The sequence below is a fragment of the Dreissena polymorpha genome, chromosome 8, assembly GCF_020536995.1.
Source record: "Dreissena polymorpha isolate Duluth1 chromosome 8, UMN_Dpol_1.0, whole genome shotgun sequence".
In the NCBI taxonomy this organism is placed as follows: domain Eukaryota; kingdom Metazoa; phylum Mollusca; class Bivalvia; order Myida; family Dreissenidae; genus Dreissena; species Dreissena polymorpha.
The window spans coordinates 75,158,431-75,182,292 of NC_068362.1; the positions used below are offsets into that span (position 1 = coordinate 75,158,431).

The 23,862-nt window shown below is 34.6% G+C and overlaps 1 protein-coding gene across 1 annotated transcript; it reads right to left on the reverse strand.

Moving 5' to 3' along the window:
- Positions 1-1,389: 1,389 nt before the first annotated feature.
- LOC127842493 (V-type proton ATPase subunit B) lies at positions 1,390-19,786 on the reverse strand. Its single transcript, XM_052372028.1, has 14 exons — positions 19,619-19,786; positions 15,662-15,717; positions 15,142-15,240; positions 13,255-13,348; positions 12,674-12,751; positions 11,622-11,761; positions 10,867-10,971; positions 10,325-10,422; positions 9,856-9,979; positions 9,402-9,552; positions 8,608-8,690; positions 6,503-6,607; positions 4,116-4,245; positions 1,390-3,251 (listed from the first exon to the last, which is right to left on the reverse strand). The coding sequence occupies exons 1-14, from the start codon at positions 19,728-19,730 to the stop codon at positions 3,058-3,060; spliced, it is 1,569 nt and encodes a 522-aa protein (XP_052227988.1). The 5' UTR covers positions 19,731-19,786; the 3' UTR covers positions 1,390-3,057.
- Between the last annotated feature and the right edge of the window lie 4,076 nt (positions 19,787-23,862).

Sequence of the window (23,862 nt, forward strand, 5' to 3'; positions counted from 1 at the left end):
CACAAAACGGACGCCGGACATCACACGATCACATAAGCTCACCGTGTCACTTCATGACAGGTGACCTAAAGATATGTGTCGGAGATAAACATGAACAGTTGTGGTTAAAATCCCATAGAAACAAGGGCTGTTTGTAAAACATGCATGCCCCCCCAAATGGGCTATAAGTTGTAGTAGCAGCCATTGTGTGAATACGTTTTTTGTCACTGTGAATGGTGGTGGTGGTGTAGTAGTAGTAGTAGTAGTAGTAGTTGTAGAAGTAGTAGTAGTAGTAGTAGTAGTAGTAGTAGTAGTAGTAGTAATAGTAGTTGTAGTAGTAGTAGTAGTAGTAGTAGTAGTAGTAGTAGAAGTAGTAGTAGTAGTAGTAGTAGTAGAAGTAGTAGTAGTAGTAGTAGTAGTAGTGGTAGTAGTAGTAGTAGTAGTAGTAGTGGTAAAAGTAGTAGTAGTAGTAGAAGTAGTAATAGTAGACGTGGTGGTGGTGGTGGTGGTAGTAGTACTAGTAGTAGTAGTACTAGTAGTAGTATTAGTAGTAGTGGTAGTGGTAGTAGTAGTAGAAGTAGTAGTAGTAGTAGTAATAGCAGTAGCAGTAGCAGCATTACAAGACCAATACTTAAGAATGATCAAATGGGAAAAGGTAACATAGCACCGGCAGTAAATATGGGGCTCATTTACAGGTCAGATTTGGAATCTCTGCTGTAAAATGAGATTTTGAATGAATTAAAGGGAGGCAAATCTGTAATAAAAAGAACATGCATAAACCGTAGTTGTTTCCCTTGTTTGAACCATGCTAAATCCTTACAAGTTTGGAAAGAATTGGATGAAAAATTTGGACTTTATTGCATAAACACCATTTTCTCAATTCAAGGGGAGGTAATTCTGTACTTCATGGACCAATAATGCTCATTGATATAAAGACACTGTGCAAATTTGGAAAGGATCGGACAAAAAATGTGGAAGATTTTTTAAAGTTTTCACAAAATAGGCAAAAACGAATAAACATGCAAAGTTCAACGAGCTCCTGCGGCCATGTTTTTTGACGAATCAAATTTCTTTGAACAACTTTTTCAGGGGAGCCCTCAAAAGTCATCCCTGTGAAATTTTTTGAAAATCTGATGAGCGGTTTCTGACAAGAAGATTTTTTAAGGTTTTTACCATATATGGACATGGCGGCCATCTTGGTTATGTGATCAAATTTTTCTAACAATTCTTTTGTCCCATGACCTAGGGATGCTCCACATGAAATTTATTTGAAATTGGCTCAATGGTTTAGTAGAAGAAGATGTTTACAAATTGTTTACAGACGGACGGATGGACGCCGGACGCTGAGTGATCACAATAGCTCACCTCGAGCTATCGCTCAGGTGAGCTAAAAAGCAATAACACAAAATCTGCAGGTTTTCATTTTTATATCCGGATTTTACATAGAATAATAAATCATTTGTATCTAAATACATACAATACAATCAACACAATAAACAGTACATGTAAACATTCAAATCGGCTACACATTTTTTTTATTCTATTTTTATGTAAAAAGAAAAATGACAAAAAAGAAATGAAGACTTCTTGAGTCTTTTTGTCTTAACATAAAATATTATTTAAGATTACTTCTGTTAACATTTGTGTACGGTTTATTAAATTCTTTTAATTTTAATATGTGGGTTTAACCAGTTCCAATGGAAAGCACAATTTTATTTCTAAAAAATTACATATAATTTGCAATGTTATCACAAGACCTAACTTTTTGTTTACAATTGTGTACCATCATTTCCTGATTATATTCATAATAACTTTACTGCAACAAAAACATATTTACACTCTACAATAGTTACACGTACATTGCCAAGGAAAGACGTATTGTGGATATGCAGAGCTTATGCCTTAATAAAGATTTAACACATTCCTATCCACTAGTGTAAAGCCTCTCTGTTAATACAAATACCCTGCCCTGCGCAAATCTGTATCTATCAGTTAATTATTGAAAAGGTCAAAAAAGCAATCATCCTCAAGTCACCGTTATTTTACAAAAAATTTGAACAATTAACAAGGTACAGATCAAATGCAAAAATGGAGTTAACATCAATTAGTGACACATCACTGCATGTTTACTGTCAACATCTATGTATGCATCACTGTAGTTTATGACTAGTCAGTAATGGCATAGTAACTACACTTACACAACCTTTACTTATAAATATCCATGAACCCTTTCCCCCATAAGGAGCAAAGTAACAATGGCTTTTGCAATCAGCATAAAACCAGAACAGCCTGCGAGTAAGTCACTGTCTGTTCAGGTTTTATGCTGTTTGCTGCGCATAAGTATCGGAAGATTGCAAATAAATCCTTTGAAACTTTAATTTAGTAAGAAAGGTATTTAATTTTTACTTTCTATGGGACTACATAATACGTATCTAAGTGGTAAAGGGTTAACAAACTTAGACCTGTCATGAATTGCACCCACTCAATCAAGACATACACAAAACAGTACTGTTGCCTTTATAACTTGCATTTAGAAGAACTAGTTATTTCTCAACAGACTTGTATTGCATTTTCCTTTTTTTCACAAATAATAGCCAATTTAACATGTATTATGGCAATTTCTGAACTTGATTACACGAAATCTATTTGAAGAAAAAAGGCAACCATTATTGCTAAGCACAGAAACTGGAATGTGTGGTTTCGGTACACAATTTACATACGTTCACGGAAACAACTTGCTGAACAATAACGATAAATAAAATAAACTGAATCTATATCACAATGTCTGCATACTGATTTAACAACATTTTAACATAACGGTTCTGTAATGTCTACAAATGCAGTCAAATATGAGGATGAAATACATAACATGAAAAATGATAATTTGAACATTTTAACAGTACCTGAAATTGCACAGACTGCTTTGGGTAAGTAGAGCTGTGCTTTTTAGTTGAATTTACAGGCTATTTATAAAATTCGCATGAAGTTTTCCTACATGTACAATATGACTCATTTGAAAATTCAGGGTTTGCTTATCATGTTCACCTTAATGTTAACTGTTTTATTCATTTAATGCTCCTATAACTGTGTGCTATGTTCAGCCCCCTTTGCAGAAGTGCTGGCTTTAGGGACAGCCCCCTTCTGGGCGTCTCTAGGGTAGTATTTGCTAAGTGTTGACGAGGGTATTCTCTTCAGCATCTCCTTGGGGAAGATTCGAAGCAACTGCCATCCAATATCGAGAGATTCAAAGATTGTTCTGTTCTCGTAATGGCCTGAAAATGGACGAGATAAAGGTCATTCTGTAACACATTTTGTAATTAACCTGAAATTATATTCATCCAGATGCATAATATTGAAACTGGTACAGTATCTGGTTTAAATCTTTTAAAGTCATTTTTAAAATACTTTAAATGCACCAAAAACTAACTTAGCTGCCTTAGTCAATTAGTTCTGACAAAAAAAATCTTAAATCATAATTTTATCTTTTTCTGATATTTAAGGCAGCCACGAAACATTTCTGATAAAAAATAGCACTTTTTAAATTGTGGAAGCTCAAACCAAAAAGAAATTACTATTAAATTAAGCTAGTAGAGTGTATCATGTATTCAAGCATCTGATTAATTAAAACTAGAGCTTTGTCTCTAACGAAACTAATATCCCTGAACTACTTTGTATATCATGTAAAAGGCCAAATAACACGGCATGAAATGTGTCCTGTTCTTCTAAACATCATGGTTATGACAAATTTGAAGTTTCAATTTATGCTCGAGAAATGTGGAAGTAGTTAACACGACAATAGATAGCATTTATGCGGACCGACTGACCAACAGACTTCAATATACCCGATTCAAACTTAATGGGCAGGGTATTAAACACTTTCCCTCATAAGAAGCAAAGTGAAAATGGCTTTTGCAACCAGCATAAAATCAGAACAGCCTGCGATAAACTCCAAGTCTGTTCAGGTTTTATGCTGTTTGCTGCTCATCAATAATTAAGGGTTGGAAATGAAACGTTAAAAACTTGAATTTAGTAAGATAGGCATTAAATTAAATTTGATATGGAACTAAACATGAGTCAAAATACGTATCTAAGTGGTAAAGTCAATGAGAAGGTGGAATACATTTAATTATTTATACCTTGTGAAATGAAATTTTTCTCAAACTTCCCAAGGAACTCCAGGTAGAGTAGATCCTCAGGGGTCAGAGCCTCCTCTCCCACGACAGCCTTCATAGCCTGTACATCCTTACCAATGGCGTAACAGGCATACTGCAAATAGCACAACACAACAGTTTTAGAATTGTGAAAGAGGCATACTGCAAACAGCACAACACAACAGTTTTAGAATTGATAAAGAGGAAACTGGAATACTGCAAACAGCCCAACACAACAGTTATAGAATTGATATAGAGGAAACTGGAATAATGCAAACAGCACAACACAACAGTTATAGAATTGATATAGAGGAAACTGGAATACTGCAAACAGCACAGCACAACAGTTATATGATTGATATAGAGGATCAGGAAACTGGAATACTGCAAACAGCACAACACAACAGTTATAGAATTGATATAGAGGAAACTGGAATACTGGAAACAGCCCAACACAACAGTTATAGAATTGATAAAGAGGAAACTGGAATACTGCAAACAGCCCAACACAACAGTTATAGAATTGATAAAGAGGAAACTGGAATACTGCAAACAGCCCAACACAACAGTTATAGAATTGATAAAGAGGAAACTGGAATACTGCAAACAGCACAACACAACAGTTATAGAATCGATATAGAGGAAACTGGAATACTTCAAACAGCCCAACACAACAGTTATAGAATTGATATAGAGGAAACTGGAATACTGCAAACAGCACAACACTACAGTTATATAATTGATAAAGAGGAAACTGGAATACTGCAAACAGCCCAACACAACAGTTATAGAATTGATATAGAGGAAACTGGAATACTGCAAACAGCCCAACACAACAGTTATAGAATTGATATAGAGGAAACTGGAATACTGCAAACAGCACAACACAACAGTTATAGAATTGATATAGAGGAAACTGGAATACTGCAAACAGCACAACACAACAGTTATAGAATTGATAAAGAGGAAACTGGAATACTGCAAACAGCACAACACAACAGTTATAGAATTTATATAGAGGAAACTGGAATACTGCAAACAGCCCAACACAACAGTTATAGAATTGATATAGAGGAAACTGGAATACTGCAAACAGCCCAACACAACAGTTTTAGAATTGTGAAAGAGGAAACTGGAATACTGCAAACAGCCCAACACAACAGTTTTAGAATTGATATAGAGGAAACTGGAATACTGCAAACAGCCCAACACAACAGTTATAGAATTGATATAGAGCAAACTGGAATACTGCAAACAGCACAACACAACAGTTTTAGAATTGTGAAAGAGGAAATTGGAATACTGCAAACAGCCCAACACAACAGATTTAGAATTGTGAGAGACATACTGCAAACAACACAACAGTTTTACATTTGTGAAAGAGTCATACTGTAAACAACAGAACAGTTTTAGAATTGTGAAAGAGGCATACTGCAAACAACACAACAGTTTTAGAATTGTGAAAGAGTCATACTGCAAACAACACAACAGTTTTAGAATAGTGAAAGAGACATACTGCAAACAACACAACAGTTTTAGAATTGTGAAAGAGTCATACTGCAAACAACACAACAGTTTTAGAATTGTGAAAGAGTCATACTGCAAACAACACAACAGTTTTAGAATAGTGAAAGAGACATACTGCAAACAACACAACAGTTTTAGAATTGTGAAAGAGTCATACTGCAAACAACACAACAGTTTTAGAATTGTGAAAGAGGCATACTGCAAATAGCAAAACACAACAATTTTAGAATTGATATAGAGGAAACTGGAATACTGCAAATAGCAAAACACAACAGTTTTAGAATTGTGAAAGAGGCATATTGCTAACCACAACACAACAGTTTTAGAATTGTGAAAGAGGCATATTGCTAACCACAACACAACAGTTTTAGAATTGTGAAAGAGGCATAATGCAAAGAGCCCTACACAGAAGTTTGAGAATCGCGAAAGAGGTATATTGTTAGCAGCACAACACCACAACATTTAAATAATACCTAACAGTCCCTCCTCAAAACTTCAAGCTAAGTTATGACTGGAGATCATATTTATATTTTGATTATGCATTACTCCACCCAGACATAATTTCAGAACAAGACCCTTTTTTAAATGAACACATGTTACATAACCAATGTAACTCGACTTATCATACATGTAGTAATCCAAACAGAAAATAGCTGCAAAGTAACTGAACTATATCTTAAATACTAGAATGTGGAATAATTAAATATATTTTTACAAATACATGTGAACTTGTTCCATATTAAGCTGAATAGAAACATTAAGCTACTTTTCAGTGAAAGTTCGGCTACTGACTTATTCTTTCTTAGTTGTAAGGTCTGCCTAAATCCCATCACAGAACTACTCACAAGCTGGTTTGAGACATCGGAGTGGTCTTCTCTTGTCATACCCTCTCCGATGGCAGACTTCATCAATCTTGACAGAGATGGCAACACATTGATGGGTGGGTAGATCTGTAACATTCAAGCATGGGACTTAAAACAAGACTTTTGTCAAGCAATATGGTACCCTACCGGTGAAACTACACCATTGTCAGATTTTTTTTAATTTGATTTTTTTAATTTATTTGTTGCCATAGCAACCAGCATTTTGTTTACATAGGAACAAAATGAAATGACGCGCATAATCTCTATTTTGCCATCTATCCATGTTTCAAGTTTCATGAAAAAATATGAAGAACTTCTAAAGTTATCGCAGGATCCAGAAAAGTGTGACAGACTGACTGACTGACACACGCAGCGCAAACCATAAGTCCCCTCCGGTTTCACCGGTAGGGGACAATAAAGCAATTAAGCTATGGTTCTCATAGAGTGGTATGTAAGTACGATATTCTGAAAATTAAATGATGATTTAAATACAATGTATGACAATTATGAAAAGGCTAGCTTAATAAAGACATGCATTGTTCAAAAAGCTAATTGGAAACACCTTGTTGTATACTTTTCGAGAAATTTGAATTCAGCTTTTATTTATAAAATAGTATTAAATTTGATGTAAATTATGAGCCAAGTATTGCAATCAATTCATTTGTGAACCAAATGTCAATTCTAAAAAATAATTACTATGTACAAAGATTTCTTGAGTTTCTTTTGTAGAAATTAAATCTGCTTCAGGGGTTTCGCTGTCGATCGCCATTGGCGCTAATTTTTTAAATGTGGCTCCAATTTTTTAAAAGTGGCGCATTTCAAAAAAAGGTAAAATCCTATCCGAAAATGTACTGCGAGTCGAAAGCACGCGACCGAGCATTAGCGTCTGTCAGTGGTAAATATTGATTTACGATGATGTAAGCGACCTACAGTGCAGAGTGCATTAGAAATCACCGAAGCGTGTAAGTGTTACAAACTGTGTTTTTACTGCTATTGTCAAGTTTTATGGGGGTTATTATCGAATTAACAGCCCCTTTATGATATTGAGCAATAAGTTAAGCAACACGGGGACAAACTGTCACGACGGTCAATAATTATAATGATTATTAGGGCCGCTATTTCTTGTTAAAATCAAAACCATGGGGCAGGCAAAAGCATTTAATTTCTCCACATCAACAACTAAAAACTTGTTTTAACAGGTATTTGTGAGCATTTCTGTTTAATAGATTCATTATTGTAATGTTCTGGGAAGGATATAAATTGATTAAGATAACAACAATTTCTGAATTAAATATAAAACATTCACTCGTTGTACTATATTTCGGATATGTTAAATTCGGACATTTAAAGATAGGGACATTTATGTGTTGGTTTGATGTTGATAGTTTGTAAAAATATGTTTTATGTTATTTCAGGCAACTAGAATGGATGGTGGCAATTATCTGGGCCTTTCTGTCAGGAAAAAGGCGTGAACAACAGTCATTTAATTGAACCAGGAAATAATCCACCACTAACAGAAAACTTGTTAACAACAGAAGCTGATGTATATCATGTCCAAATGACCAAATATAACTGTTAAACAATTTGAAGTGAGATGCTTTATTTTTCAAATCAAATCAAATCAAATTTTATTTTAAGTCGGTACATGTGTAACAAAGAAACATTAGCTATGAATAGCTATTAACCGACATTTTCTGATTCCCTTTCAAATGATGAACATTGGTGTGATTATATGTTTAAATAATTAATTTCGAAACATTTATGCAGCATACTGTTTAATACATTGATGTTAACATTATTATATTATTTTGGTTATCTGCGTTGTTTATCAAGTTGAAAAAAATGTTATTTATATACAAATAAAGTTTATTAAGACTTATGAAGGTATGACTTCTGAAGGTACTTATTGTTTTTTTTATGAAATAACATACTTTTTAAAGTGATAATATAGTCAATGACATTAATGTAGTAAGGTTTCTTAAAATGATTGTTCTTATTAATAAGGTGGAATAACCAACAGTTTTCATGCCACGAAAAAGTGGCGACAACTTTTTTTGGGCCAGTGAAACCCCTGTGCTAGTTCCTACCTGTCTGTTATGAAGCTGTCTGTCCACATAGATCTGGCCCTCTGTGATGTAGCCAGTCAAGTCAGGTATAGGATGGGTGATGTCTGGAATGAACATGAATATAGGGGTATATAGCCGACCTTCATTAAGATTTGCATGCATAACTCTTTCAGTACTGGAACCAAATTTTGAAGGCCTTTGCTAACAGTTTGGATCCAGATGAGATGCCACAGAATGTGGCGTCTCATCAGGATCCAAACTGTTTGCTATTCTTATAGTATTCTTTAAAAAAAAATGAAGAAAATGCTAATTTTAGAAATTCAACAGACGACATTTTAGCAGACGACAAATTTGCCAGCATGCAAAGGGTTAAACTATATAAATTTACACAGCTTCAATTAGGACAGAATTTTTATCATCTAGGTCATAAATTATTTTCTATAATTGATAAAATGTTTAAAATCTTCAAATAGACATTATCAGCCACAAATATTGATTTCACAAATATGTACCCGTTTTAAATATATGCATGTTTCCTTCAAATATAGAAATGTGCTTCATTTTGCAGAAAAGTCATTAATAACAACCATATTTTATAAACACCCAGAAAAAAATAGATGTCAACCTTATGTCACAAAATTATTATTTCTTATACAGTTCAGAGAACTATTGAATCTATATTTGTATCACCCTCCCTCTACTTGTTTTAATCATCCACTTACTTCAAACCAAACAGAAACGCCTGAACACTTGCCATATTGCCCACTACAAAAACCAAGATAGTTTCAGCATGCAACATGCCAGTGAGAGCGTACCATCGTTGGGCATGGTAAGGATGGGGATCTGTGTAATGGACCCGTTCCTGCCCTCCACACGGCCGGCTCTCTCGTAGATGGTGGCCAAGTCAGTGTACATGTAACCGGGGAAACCACGACGACCGGGCACTTCCTCTCTGGCCGCTGACACCTGCAATCATTAATGATGAGGTTTTCTGTAAGTATAGTCTTTACAGAATGCAAATATTATATTTTCATATAGCCAAATACTTATGCTTTTAACATTCAAAGTTACTGAAGTGACTTATCCATTAAATGAGCATGCATTTATGAACAATTACCACTTCCAAAATAGACCATTCAGAACATGTGATTCACATGTTATTAAATAGAGTATACTGCAAAGTGCAGCAACACACATTTCTTAAAGACCAACAAAAAAGAATCTTGAAATCTGGATCTAAAATTTATCAGAATGTCAGAGATGACTCACTTCTCTGAGAGCCTCTGCGTATGAGCTCATGTCTGTCAGGATGACCAGCACGTGCTTCTCACACTGGTACGCCAAGAACTCCGCTGTGGTGAGGGCTATGCGAGGAGTGATGATACGCTCAATACTGAAAACATGATCAACATTTTCAAGTTTTTGTATTGTTCCTTTTCTTTGCATGAACATGGAAAACTGTGATCCTACATTATAAAGGAATTACAATCAAGACGACAAGAGTATTATGACACATTTTCAAATCCTATTCATATCATTCAAATGTATCGTGCAAATAATATATCAGTACAGTTGTTATATTTGTATAATTGAAAAATTACACTGTTTGCAAACAGGCAAATTAAAGAGCAGTGGAATATTAACAATAAAGATTAATCACATTGTAGACTACACCATTTTTCAAACTAAAATACACTACAAAATATTCATTAGGGTACAAATGTGGACTGTTTCTTACGTTGGATCGTTGGCTAAGTTCAAGAACAGACACACATTCTCCATAGAGCCATTCTCTTCAAAGTCCTGTTTAAAGAATCTTGCAGTCTCCATGTTAGCCTGTAAAGAAACAAAAATTCGTTCAATATGGGAAAAAAACTTGGTACTGTAATATTTCGTTTTACTATTATTAACTTAAATTGACAACATAGTTTTAGCGTCAGTTTACTTATGACCAAAAATATGGTCCTGTTACTTGGGGGAATAATTTAACATTTTTTACATGAATTTTGTGCAGTTTCACCCTTATAGGCATTTCATTATATTGTCATCTGTTTAAAATATATATTACAATGTACTTATGACAAATAATATAATAAAAAGATTTATTTTATGTTGAAAAGGGGGTAAACCCTTTTCTTTGATGTTATTACACCTGACACTGCCGATCTGAATTGTTTGAAAGTGCAAAGATTATTAATTTTTAGGAAAACATTTTCAAGACAATACTATTTTTATCATATTGAAAAAAATATATCCAATACGTTACACCACTGTACATACACCCATAGCTGCAAACACAATGGCAAAGTTGTCAGAGTGGTCGTCATGGATACTCTTCCCAGGCAGCTTGACCAGGCCTCCCTGTCGACAGATCTGAGCAGCAATCTGCCGAATACAAATATCGCGCATGTTGCTTTTGTGTACAGACGAAATTACAATTTTTCATTTTGTAATGCTTAACAAAAGATTACAAAATTATTATCATGATATGAATTATGAGTTATGAAGAACAAGACTATTGCCAAGCAATTGTATGTCTCCACCATTGTCAGAATTTTTTGTATTTGTTGCCATAGAAACCAGAATTTTTGACATAGGAACAAAATGAAATGACATGCAGAATGTCAATATTGCCATCTATCTATATTTCAATTTTCATAAAAAATATGAAGAACTTTTAAAATTATCGCAGGATCCAGAAAAGTGTGACAGACTGACGGACTGACAGACACACAGGGTGCAAACCATAAGTCCACTTCGGTGAAACCAGTAGGGGACAAAAAGTTCATAGGTAGTCAAGCTTTGAGTTTCCTTGAGTTTGAAATGATTTAACATTTGGTTCAGAGTAAAACTTAGGCAATCTTACTATTCTAGCTCAGAAGCAAGCAGCTTGCTTTGTGAACATAAGCTTTGAGTCGGATCTACACTAGGTTATATAAAACTTAAATGACTGACGTCGGTACATGAAAGGTCAGTACATGAAAGTAAAGCTGGTAACAGTTTTGGTGAACATGTGTTACATTTCGATGCATTACCTCATTGTGTGGAAGACCAGCAGCTGAGAAGATAGGGATTTTCTGTCCACGAGCGATGCTGTTCATGGTGTCGATCGCGGATATACCAGTCTGGACCATCTCTTCAGGGTAAATACGCGACCAGGGATTGATAGGCTGACCTGTCAAAATTCATAGAATAAAAACAATGATATTCAGGTACTGTCCATTCACTTTTTTTTACAAAATTGCTTTTCATAAAATACTATTTTTTGAGGATATAATTTCACAGAATGCATATTGATCTTTCATTACTTGCGACATATTTACTGAACAAAATCTAAGTACAAGAATTACTAGTAAACAAAAAACCGTCGGAGACGGGTGATGCTCTCCAAAGTTTTTTTGTCACAATATTGCACTATATATTCAGATAAAAGGTAACGTCTTGAGGGCACAGTAGTTGGGGGGACAAGAATTTTTTTATAGAAAATTTCAAAGGGCCATAACTCTGTGAAAAATCATCCGACCAGAACCCGCTAAAATTATGCACATCTCCTCTTGTTAGTGAAGCTTCCCATAAAGTTTCATTGAATTCCGGTCATTAGTTGCTGAGAAATAGCCCGGACAAGAATTGCACTATATGTACAGTTAATGGAAAATTTCAAAAATTTCCAATGGCAATAACTCTGTGAAAAATCATCCGACCAGAACCCGCTGATAATATGCACATCTCCTCTTGGTAGTGAAGCTTCCCATAAAGTTTCATTGAATTCCGGTCATTAGTTGCTGAGAAATAGCCCGGACAAAAATGTGCACGGACGGACACACAGACGGACAGACGAAGCGGCGACTATATGCTCCCCCCAAAATAAATTTTGGGGGAGCATAAAAACGACAATAACTACCTATGACATTTCAAGTTTACACCTGTAATAGCTTTAGAGAGATATGCTCAGGACAAAAAATCCTGCATCCGGACAATGTCAACGGACAGACAACCTGAAAATAGTATACCCCCCCCCCTCTTACAACTTTGTTGTGCAGGGGTGTAACAAAACTTGCTCGTGCAATAGAATGGAACAAAGGTGTACCTTGAATATCCAGGTAATCCTCAGCCAGTACTGGTGGCCCCTTGTCGATGGCCTTTCCAGACCCATTGAACACTCGACCTGCAACATAAACCACAACACCCACTTTAACTAGTCTGGCAACAAAGGTGGCATCAATTATAAGTTAAGTTAGAAGTTATTTATTCATAATAAATGGATAAAACAACAAATTTAAATATATGTTACCATATATATAGCCACATACTGTTATTGTATTGGTTATTTTAATACATAAAGTAATGTACCATTATTATCTTCACGACTATGAGAATTTTTATATTAATACTCAGTCTTTATAGAATAGTACAGCCTTTTAATAAAGAGAGAGTTGTGGAAATCCTTTGCTGGACTTGCCAAACAAAGAAGAGGGACACAAATTAATTTGTAATTAACTCCTCTATGTTAAGTAAAAAAGGTTGTAATTATTCAGCACCCTTTAAAAAGTGAACATCTGACATGTAGAATTCCTTATATTGGAAGATTTGCTAATTTGTCAGTATTCACAGTCTGCTATCAAGGACACTTAGTCTTAAGGTCTAGCAAGTGTCGACAATGCTACGTACCCAACATGTCTTCAGATACCGGCACTCGGAGGATGTCTCCAGTGAACTCACACGTCGTGTGCTTGGCATCTATACCAGATGTACCCTCAAACACCTGGCATATTAAATAAGAACATGTTTATCACAGGCAATTTATTATTTACAGCTTAAAAAACAATTGAGGAAGTTTATAGCAATTTAAGAATCTGATTAATAACTGTGCTCCAGCTAGGCTTACATGGAAAGGCACAAAAGCCTGCAGCCCTATGTCTAAAAAGGCCCCTCTCACACATTGTCTTGTTTATTTTTCTGATCACATTATTGTACTGCAAATCGAAATTGTACTAGTAGTTTTGATAAATTACATAAGTTGAAACAGTGAAACAAGTTTAACAAAATAATTAACCATCTTTTTCCTGTGAATAAAAATACATGTGCTGCATTAATTTAATGAAATATATGTCACTTGTTATATTAAAAATATGCCGCAGGGCCATAAGACCTCGTTTTCTATGTTCTCTTTATACAAAAGAATACCCTGCCCATGTCAGATCATAGCTGGAGCACTGTTTTACCATTTGAAGCATATTAGAACTAATTGGAGAAAATATGTGTGAGCATGCAGAGTTCCAGATAAAAATTTGGTCAAATTCTTATTTACTCCCTATTTTAAAAATTAATTCTTATTTTACCCCCTAATTATAAAATTAATTCTTAACAATATATTACCAAATAATTTTGAGTGCTTTAGATTCACAGACATTTACGCAAGAGCTTATAAGTTCATCAATTATTGATGAACCCATGCTTTGGGTATTTAAATCTATTTGAAAAAAATGCATGCAGCGTGGACTTTTGACACTGATATGGCTTTTTTGCCTTCCACGCTTCAATACACCGCTTCAGTCGGCCATTTAGATTTTTCTGTAAAACGGTCACTCACACTTTGGCTTTATATAGGTCATAATGACCTTTTTGTCGCCATTAAAGTCATCAAAAACTATATTTAACATTTAATTTTAATGGCATTTTGAATAGGTATACAGTATATTACTTGTGTATACAAATTACGATAAGTGTAATTAAAAAGGTACAATGAACAGTAATGACTCGCTTGCAAATCTAGGAGAACAGAATCGAGACCGTTTGACCTTTCGACCGTTTTTAGGTGTGGCTCTTCCTCACAGCAAACGCTTGAGTGACATTGATTTAAAGTTGTAGTTTTATTTGAGCGCCTAGACGAGCCAGAACCGGGATGAAATGTTTACCATACATAATTTGCTACTGGAAGTTTTACGCACGTTCGAAAATTTCGATTTCGTGTTTTATTTTTTCAATGCGTAACTTTACTCAAAGATTTTAAATCTTAATCGTTATTTAAGAACTTTAATTCGTTTATACGCCTTTACGCATGTTATCTGGAGCACTGTGAGCATGCTCAGGAACTTTCTGTCCATATGTATTTTTCTCTTTGAATGTTGACAATTAGGAAAATGTAAGAGTTCATGGAAAATAAAGGATTAAAAATAACACAGTTCCACAGACTATGAATACCGATATCATAAATATATTAAAATAGAACAAGATATGTTTGTCAGAAACACAATGGCCTCTATTGCGCCGCTTTGAAGCCATAAATTTGACCTTTGAGTCCTTAAAGGATGACCTTGACTGTGACCTTTCACCACTTAAAATGTATAGCTCCATGAGATACACGTGCATGCCAAATATCAAATTGCTATCTTCAATAATGCAAAAGTTTTTGCAAAACTTTAACCAAGGTTAAAGTTTTGGGACACACACAATGAATGAATAAATGACAGACAGACAGGCCAAAAACAAGATTCCCCCGATCTTATGATCTGGGGGCATAAAACACTGAGTAACACATTCAAATTATATAATTACCTGAACGACAGCTTTTGATCCGCTGACTTCCAGCACCTGACCACTTCTAGTTGTGCCATCAGCGAGGGTCAAGTTCACGATTTCAGAGAACTTTGGAAACTGAAATTATGCCGTACATATTGCAAACAATCAATTAAACAACTGAAAAAAATGTGCCTAAAATTGCAGTTAAATACAATGTTTTAAATGACTAGTAGAATACAGCCTTCTTGAAAAAATATAATATTTGTGTGCTTAAAATGATTACCAAGTACAGTTTAGTGATTATTTGCTAGGAAACCCAAGAAGAGAAAGAAATCCTCAATATTTTACACATCTCAAGTCAAGACTATAAACAACACTTTAATATATTTTGTTATTTTTAATAACGTAGTGACAACCTAGTTCTACAAATATTAGAACACCATTTAAGGGACTTTCTTATATAATCCTAGAGAAAGAGTGCACATTAATGATTATCTGTAACATAGTACAGTCTGGCCTTAATGCTTCTTACAATGCCTATTGTTTTCTTACTTACCTTGACTTCATCAAGGATGACCAATGGCCCATTCACACCTGACACTGTCTTGTAGGCTGAAACACATACAGGTTAACTGCACCACAATGCTTATTACACACTAGTTTTGAAAGGTAAGGATGTCATTTTTCTATTATTTTGGAACAATGTTATTTATAATAGAAAATTAAGAAAAATGACAATTGCAGTTGCACAGTAGTTAATGGTATTTAGGTTTTGAGTGTAAGATTAATATCAAAATGCTGGACCAGAGCTTGCCTTAGCTTTTGGAGGTCCCTGGCATTAAATCTGGTACATTCCCTTTTTGTTTTTGATTTATTTGATAGAAAATTCTTTTCCTTTTTCACAATTTTCAGAACATGTTGAATTGTTCCATGGAACAATCTGTGTGCGCCAATATTCAGTGGGTATACCCTTTCCCGATTGGATGCTAATTTTATCAAATATTGTAATAGTTATATAACTGCTGAAATTTTATTTGAACAAATTGCAAATGTTTGAAATGGTAGTTTTTGAAAATCTTGAGCACTTTTTCGTGTCAACGTTTCTCGCAAGAAGATCAACTGATAAACAGAAAACTTGTTAAACTGTAAATAGAAGTTACAAAAAAAGTTGAATTACTGTTTCAGCTTGTATAACTATGTAGAGTGAATAAATTTTCGAAGTTTGATTGGCCTAATGCCTATTGCAATAGAGTAGGCTCGCCTTTCTGATTTGACATCTCGATAACAAGTTAACTAGTAACCTGAAAATCAATAGGGGTCATCTGCAAGTCACGATCAATGTACCTATGAAGTGTCATGATCCTAGGCAAAAGCGTTCTTGAGTTATCATCCGAAAATCATTTTACTATTTCGGGTCACCGTGACCTTGACCTTGTGACCTCAAAATCAATAGGGGTCATCTGCGAGTCATGATCAATCTACCTATGAAGTTTCATGATCCTAGGCATATGCGTTCTTGAGTTATCATCCTAAAATCATTTTACTATTTCGGGTCACCATGACCTTGACCTTTGACCTAGTGACCTCAAAATCAATAGAGGTCATCTGCGAGTCATGATCAATCTACCTATAAAGTTTCATGATCCTAGGCATATGCGTTCTTGAATTATCATCAGAAAATCATTTTACTATTTCGGGTCACTGTGACCTTGACCTTTGACATAGTGACCTCAAAATCAATAAGGGTCATCTGCGAGTCATAATCAATCTACCCATGAAGTTTCATGATCCTAGGCGTATGCGTTCTTGAGTTATCATCTGGAAACCATTTTACTATTTTGGGTCACCGTGACCTTGACCTTTGACCTAGTGACCTCAAAATTAATAGGGGTCATTTGCGAGTCATGATCAATCTACCCATGAAGTTTCATGATCCTAGGCGCATGCGTTCTTGAGTTATCATCCGGAAACCAATTTACTATTTCGGGTCAACGTGACCTTGACCTTTGACCTAGTGACCTCAAAATCAATAGGGGTCATCTGCAAGTCATGATCAATGTACCTATGAAGTTTCATGATCCTAGGCCCAAGCGTTCTTGAGTTATCCTCTGACAACCACCTGGTGGACGGACAGACGGACCGACCGACATGAGCAAAGCAATATACACCCTCTTCTTCAAAGGGGCATAATAACGCTTAAGTACCGTAATCGGTTGTGTATAAGGCGCACTTTTTTACCCCCAAATTTGATTTAAAAAACTTGATGCGCGTTATGCACAACAACAGGCATGCCAAAACATTTTTTCCCTGTCAGTTACCCAGTTACGGTAACTCGGACCATTCTGTTCCCAGTCGATTTAACTGTCACTATGTTAATAATTGTATTATATTTACGATCTGAATATAGATTAACAAACGTTATAAAGTTAAAATTAATATTTTCTATCTTTTTCAGGTACGTACAGAGCATCGAAATCAAATAAATTTGAAGGAGATAATGAAAAACAAGGAAGCCATTTTTATTTAAATTTTATTGTTTATTCCCACAATATTATACCCTACTGTACTAGGGTTACACAATTTAATTGGGGCACTTGTCGATTTACAATAGTATGTCGGCAAGGCCTTTCCCGATATTGATGATTATTTTTATTGCTTTTCAAATGTGTTAATAAAATTGATGTTGTGTTTGTTCACACGTTTTCATACGTCTTGTCAAGATTTGAGTCACCTGTCAAGTTTTGTGTAGCTGGGCTATTATCAAAACATGCGAACCGGCAGACGGCATCACACCTCCACTGTTTAATTATCGCGTGTAATGTCAGTAATGGTGTTGAGAAGTTTGAGTCGTTAAAGTCACCTGTCAATTATACTGAGCAACTGAATGAGCAATAAACAACACTCTTCAACATGAATAAAAACTGCACATTTGCCATTTTTAATCATTATAAAAATTGTCATTAGACTTACCGTATCTTGAATAGCACTGCGATCGACAGAGAAAGAATCTTGAAATTGTCTTTGAATTGTCAGAATTTTTTAATTGTCAGTCACAATATTGACGTTTCGGACATAGACGGACGACCCTTATAAAGACGATCAAAGACAACAACAAAGGTCCTTTTCAGGACCGCGCATATTCTGGAAAGAATATTTTGCAAATTGTCAAACACAAATATATTTGTGTAATGTAACCTTACCATCTATATCGCATAGACGCTCGAAATAACGCGCGAGACCGGCAATGTAAATAAAACGATTTTCTGTTAGCCCATGGAGTATGGAACCGAATTTTTCCCAGTTTTTTTGCATCAAAAACTTTTTTTCCCGATTTTTTGCTTCAAAAAGTTGATGCGCGTTATACACAAATGCGCGTTATACACAACCGATTACGGTATGTGTAATTTGAACAAATAATTTTGGCCTGGATTTAATGGGCAATACAGAATTTTTTAAAGGTAAATTGTTTATTGCGGGATTGTTTGCATTAATTCAGAAATTCTTTTACTTGTTTCCTTGACCCCTTGATACATGGTAATTGGAGAATAGACTATGGCAAGTTTTGTGTTTTACTTTGTTACGATTTATTAGGTTGATTGAACTCAATTTTATTTATATACATGAGACATAATTTTTTTTAAATGGAATTCTGTTTTATCAAGAAGAACTCTGAGCTGTACGTATCAATCTTTTTCTTGCACTGACAGCTCGATCTGTTAATAATACCTGAAAGGGAAGTTCAACAGTATCCGAAGATAGAAGATAGATAGATTTAAGAAGAACTAAGAAAATTGTCTGACCAAAATTCTAAAAACTAATTCCAAAAGTTTATATTTTCTGGCAACAACTGTTTAACCCTTTTTTATTTACTTGAAAACGAAAGTCGCCATTCATGCTCTTGAACCCGGCTTAGCAATGAATTACACTGACAGAGCCAGACACAATCAACAACAACAACGACGCTTTGACAAATGGCGACCGCTGATTACTTTCACGGAATGGATATAACTAAATGAAAAATACTGACTCATTCTGATTGTATTGGAATTAGTTTTTATGGGTAAGTTGTTCATTTAACTCTCTTTCATCAATATAAACCGATAAATTGAGATAATATTGTTTGTAAGCACACATTTACACGAAGGGTTATGGTTAGATTGGAGTGCGGATTTTTGTCTTACCTAGCGAAAACTGTTGATTTCGTCCGATTTTTCACTTTGTTATTCTTAAACGGTTGAAATGAGGCAAATTTGTTTATGGCCAACGTTTGCAGATGATATTTAGCTACAATTTTATATATAGGTTTATAAATTTTAAACGAAAATGACTTTGTAATTTGAACTTTTGTTGAATGTGTGACATTCTGCCTATTTGGCATGTTAAACCCCTTGTCTATATATTATATATCATATACGATTTTTTTTTGTGCCGGATCCCTATGCATGAAACCGCCGGTCGAGTGAAATGTCAAAGTATCTAAAAACGTATTTAACATATTAAAAACAATACTTACTGAGACGTGGCTGTGAAATGTAGTCTCTTGTAACAGCCAATTTGTGTTGCAGCAATGCCTGGCCGGCATTTATGCCATCAGTTCCTCCCTTAACTTTTATGTGTACGGCCATTTCGGCAACTATTGATCATGTGATGTCACGAGCAGCTTCCTTCCGCAAAGGGAAAGAATAATCAAAACTTCCGGTTGAGGCCATCCGCTTCCGGTCATTACGTCATTCACGTGAAGGTTAACATCCACATACATTAACATGTTAAAAACAAGCTCGATGGTACACAATCTTAAGAATTCCACTGCGGTAACAACGGAAAACTAGTAAAGTGTGAGTTGGTTTACTGACGGTTTTGACTGAACAAATAACACAATATGGCCACAGTCCTTTACATTAATTGCTTCTGATATGTCTATCATTAATCTTTTTTAAAATCACTCAGACATTTGTACGGTACGTGTCACAAAAGAACAATATGATTACCTAATCAGGTTGGTGAAACCTGACCCTTTTGGCTAAATACATATCTTGTTAGTATTTAAGTATATATTCACTATATTTAATTTTCATGTAAGATGAATCCGCTTAATTACACACTAGCTGGACTTAAAGTATCAGCAAATGATGCCAAAGTTTCAGTTTCTGTTCAATATAATTATGTGCTATGAAAGCAGATAAACAAAAATCAAGACACACACAAGCGTTTTTTATGGTATGCGGAGGACTTCGGGCACAACTTATTTACTATTAATAATATTGTAGGATTAATATCACGATACATTTTAATACGATATTTTATTACCAGTCTCCATAATTTTCAGATAGGTCATATTTGGCACCATGTTGTTATTGAGCATAACGATTGCTTTGATAACAATCCCTAAGTGGAATATATTTATACAAGGGAGTAACGGTAAAACTGTTTGCAAAACTTACTTGGTTGCCGTAAGGCATTTATATGCCAACATAGACTTTATATTTAAGTGGGTCAACGTTCAAGAATTATAATATATTATTAGCCTTTTTGATTTATAAAAAATAATAATATATTTAAAACAGCTTAATGAAAAGACTGAAATACACGCGCGTGATAAATTAAAAAGTCAAAAATTAATATGTTTTAAAATGTAATTCTTCCAACATATTGTAAACTGCCCATAGGCTTTAAACAATGGAGATGTTTATCTCCGACGTAAACAAACTTCTCTCTAGTTATGCTCGGAACTAATCAAATAATTTCCCGAAGATTTCTGCAAAAAATATGGAAGACTTTCATCTGCTTTTTTTAAAATGAATCCATTAATGAATCCAACGTCGTTAATTCGATTGTCAATTTAAACGTATTATACGGTCAATCACGTACGTGTTTATTAATATTAATTAGACGTTAATAACGCTATGTAATCGATGTGCACTTACCCTTTTATGTTGAAACATTGTCATTTTAAATGAAATAGATGTATGGACAATTCGTAGTCTATAATGAAATGCCACATGGCAATACTTTTATGTATAAACACGCAGTTTGTGATTTCGTTTTCTACCGAACGATCGATCTCAATTATCGGCCTAACCGTCGATGTGGCAGATGAGGTCGAATAAAACAGCATGAGGGATGTTTATAAATTAGTGATTCGGTTTTAATTGATAACAAAGAAATGTGATTGCGTTTTGTTAAAAATCTTGATTTCATAAACAGAAAAAATAGTTTATTGCTATTCGCACTGGGAACAAGTTATGTATTTATAAATTAGTTAACATTCGCAAACATATGCGCAAATGGACAATTTTTAGCTCGACTATTATATATGAAATATATATAGTGGAGCTATCCTACTCACCCCGGCGTCGGCGTTTGCGTTGGCGTTTGCGTTGGCGTTTGCGTTGGCATTGGCGTTAGCGTTGGCGTTGGCGTGCAAATGTTAAAGTTTGCGTTCTACCCCAAATATTTTCAATGTCCATTGACATATTGCTTTCATATTTTGCATACTTGTTTACCAACATGACCCCAACATATAAAAAAGAGCAGCCAACTCTATCAAGCATTTTGTAATAATTATGGTCCCTTTTCCACTTAGAATATGCAGCAAATGTTAAAGTTTGCGTACTACCCCAAATATTTCCTATGTCCCTTGACATATTGCTTTCGTATGTTGCATACTTGTTTACCAACATGACCCCAACCTATAAACAAGAGCAGACAACTGTATCAAGCATTTTGACAGAATTATTGCCCCTTTTATACTTAGAATATGCATATTATTGATAATTCTATGTTAAAGTTTGTGTACTACCCCAAATATTTCCTATGTCGTTTGACATATTGCTGTTATATTTTGCATACTTCTTTACCAACATCACCCCAATCTATAAACAAGAGCAGAAAACTATATCAAGCATTTTGACAGAATTATGGCCCCTTTTATACTTAGATAATTGAACATTTTGCTTAAATTGCCATTACTTCTTTATTTATGATCAGATTTAATTAATACTTTGACAAAACAACACTTACCTGAATACCAAAATGGATTCCACCCAAACAATACCCAACGCCCCACCCGAGATTCCCTGCCCCCCCCACCTCCCAACCCCCATTTTTTTTATTTTTTTCCTTTTTTTATTTTTGAAAGATCATCTAATAAATGACAACACCCCACATTATACCCCCCTCTCAACCCCCCCCCTACCCCCCCCCCCAAAAAAAAATAAAAATAATTTTTTTCCTTTTTTTATTTTTGAAACATTATCTAATAAATGACCACACCCCACATTATACCCCCCTCTCAACCCTTCCCTCCCCCCCCCAAAAAAAAATGTTTTTTTCTTCCTTTTTTTTATTTTTGAAAGATCGTCTAATAAATTATTGAATATGAACAATTTCCCCATGATGGCTTACGTTATACTGTCAAGCACTCTAATAGTCGAGCGCGCTGTCCTCTTACAGCTCTTGTTTATAGCATGTAGTACGGATCCAAGGTGCTCATAACGAGTGAATTTTGCTATGATTTAAGAAAAACAAAAAATGTCCCTACCTGGCCAGTTTGCTGGTTATTTGTGAATTATATACTTTGGCGCAATATGGTTTGTCATCGACCGTTTTAATTATTTGAAATGACATCTTATTAGAAGGAAAGTGTATACAATTGTAATAGGCCTCTTTGAATTCAAATTACTGTCAATTTTTTATCGCTCGCAACTTTTTTCGGTGACATGATTTTTACGCGTTGTTTGACGTCTTTAACATACAATGTAGTAGTATTTTCATTTATTGAGACAAACGAATACTATACAACAATAATAAAATTATTATTGTCTTATGCATGATCCCCGTTCACTCATTTCTTATGATACTTATTAATCTTCCGATCTTTATATGCATTCAAGAAATACATGTGAATGCAATTTGATCAACCATTTAAAGATTCCGAATCTATAAAAGAATAAGGGTCGCCGTGGTGTAATGGATATGGTGTCCGCCTAGCGACCGGGAGGTCACGGGTTCGATCCCCAAAGACACCAAGTACTGGTTCTAGGCCCAGGAAACGGACTCGAGAGCGTCTATATAAGCCCTAGGCTTTCGATGCAATCGAGCTAAAATAAATAGGTTTAAACTATAAAAGAATACAATTGGTTTGCTTTTAAACGCATAGAAATATATATTATTAAAATGACTAACGATAAAAGGTTTACAGTCATTATCCAACTAAAAAGTGGTATTGCCTATAAATCTGGCCCGACAATCGCCTGTTTGTTACATTTCGACGGTTATCGTTGTGGTATCGTATCATCGCGAAGTGTACAGAAATATTTCCGTAGGGGTAAAGTATTCTTGCAATGAAAGAGACTCTCACACAGCACCAATGATCTCGCTTGTACTGAATACACGAACTGCTTGATGAACATAATACAGTTTTAATGTTTTTTTGTGTGTATATATAATCCATTTAATGTGTGCGCATAGTCAATTGCGTATCAAATAATAATATACTTTGTTATTCAAAAGTACAAAACTGTTTTATAATGTACCAATTGAAATTTTCTCTTACTGTATTGTTTTATGATATATATTTTTTTTAAATTTATTTTAAGAAAACTTATCATTTTAAACCGAATTTACCTCAGGATATTTTTTTTATATTTCTAACAGTTATAATTTGTATTTATTTTAAGAAAATTAATCATTTTAAATCGAATTTCCTTAAAATCTATTTTTTTTTTATTTCTAACAGATGTGAAAGATTCTATGATG

What these genes read in the sequence shown, in the direction of transcription:
- LOC127842493 (XM_052372028.1), bottom strand. Translation starts at nt 19,730, where the DNA reads ATGGCCGTACACATAAAAGTTAAGGGAGGAACTGATGGCATAAATGCC. An exon ending in CCGATGTCTCAAACCAGCTT is followed by an intron (nt 4,246 to 6,502) that starts GTGAGTAGTTCT and finishes TGCTATTTGCAG; the next exon opens with TATGCCTGTTACGCCATTGG. An exon ending in GAAAAATTTCATTTCACAAG is followed by an intron (nt 3,252 to 4,115) that starts GTATAAATAATT and finishes GTCCATTTTCAG; the next exon opens with GCCATTACGAGAACAGAACA.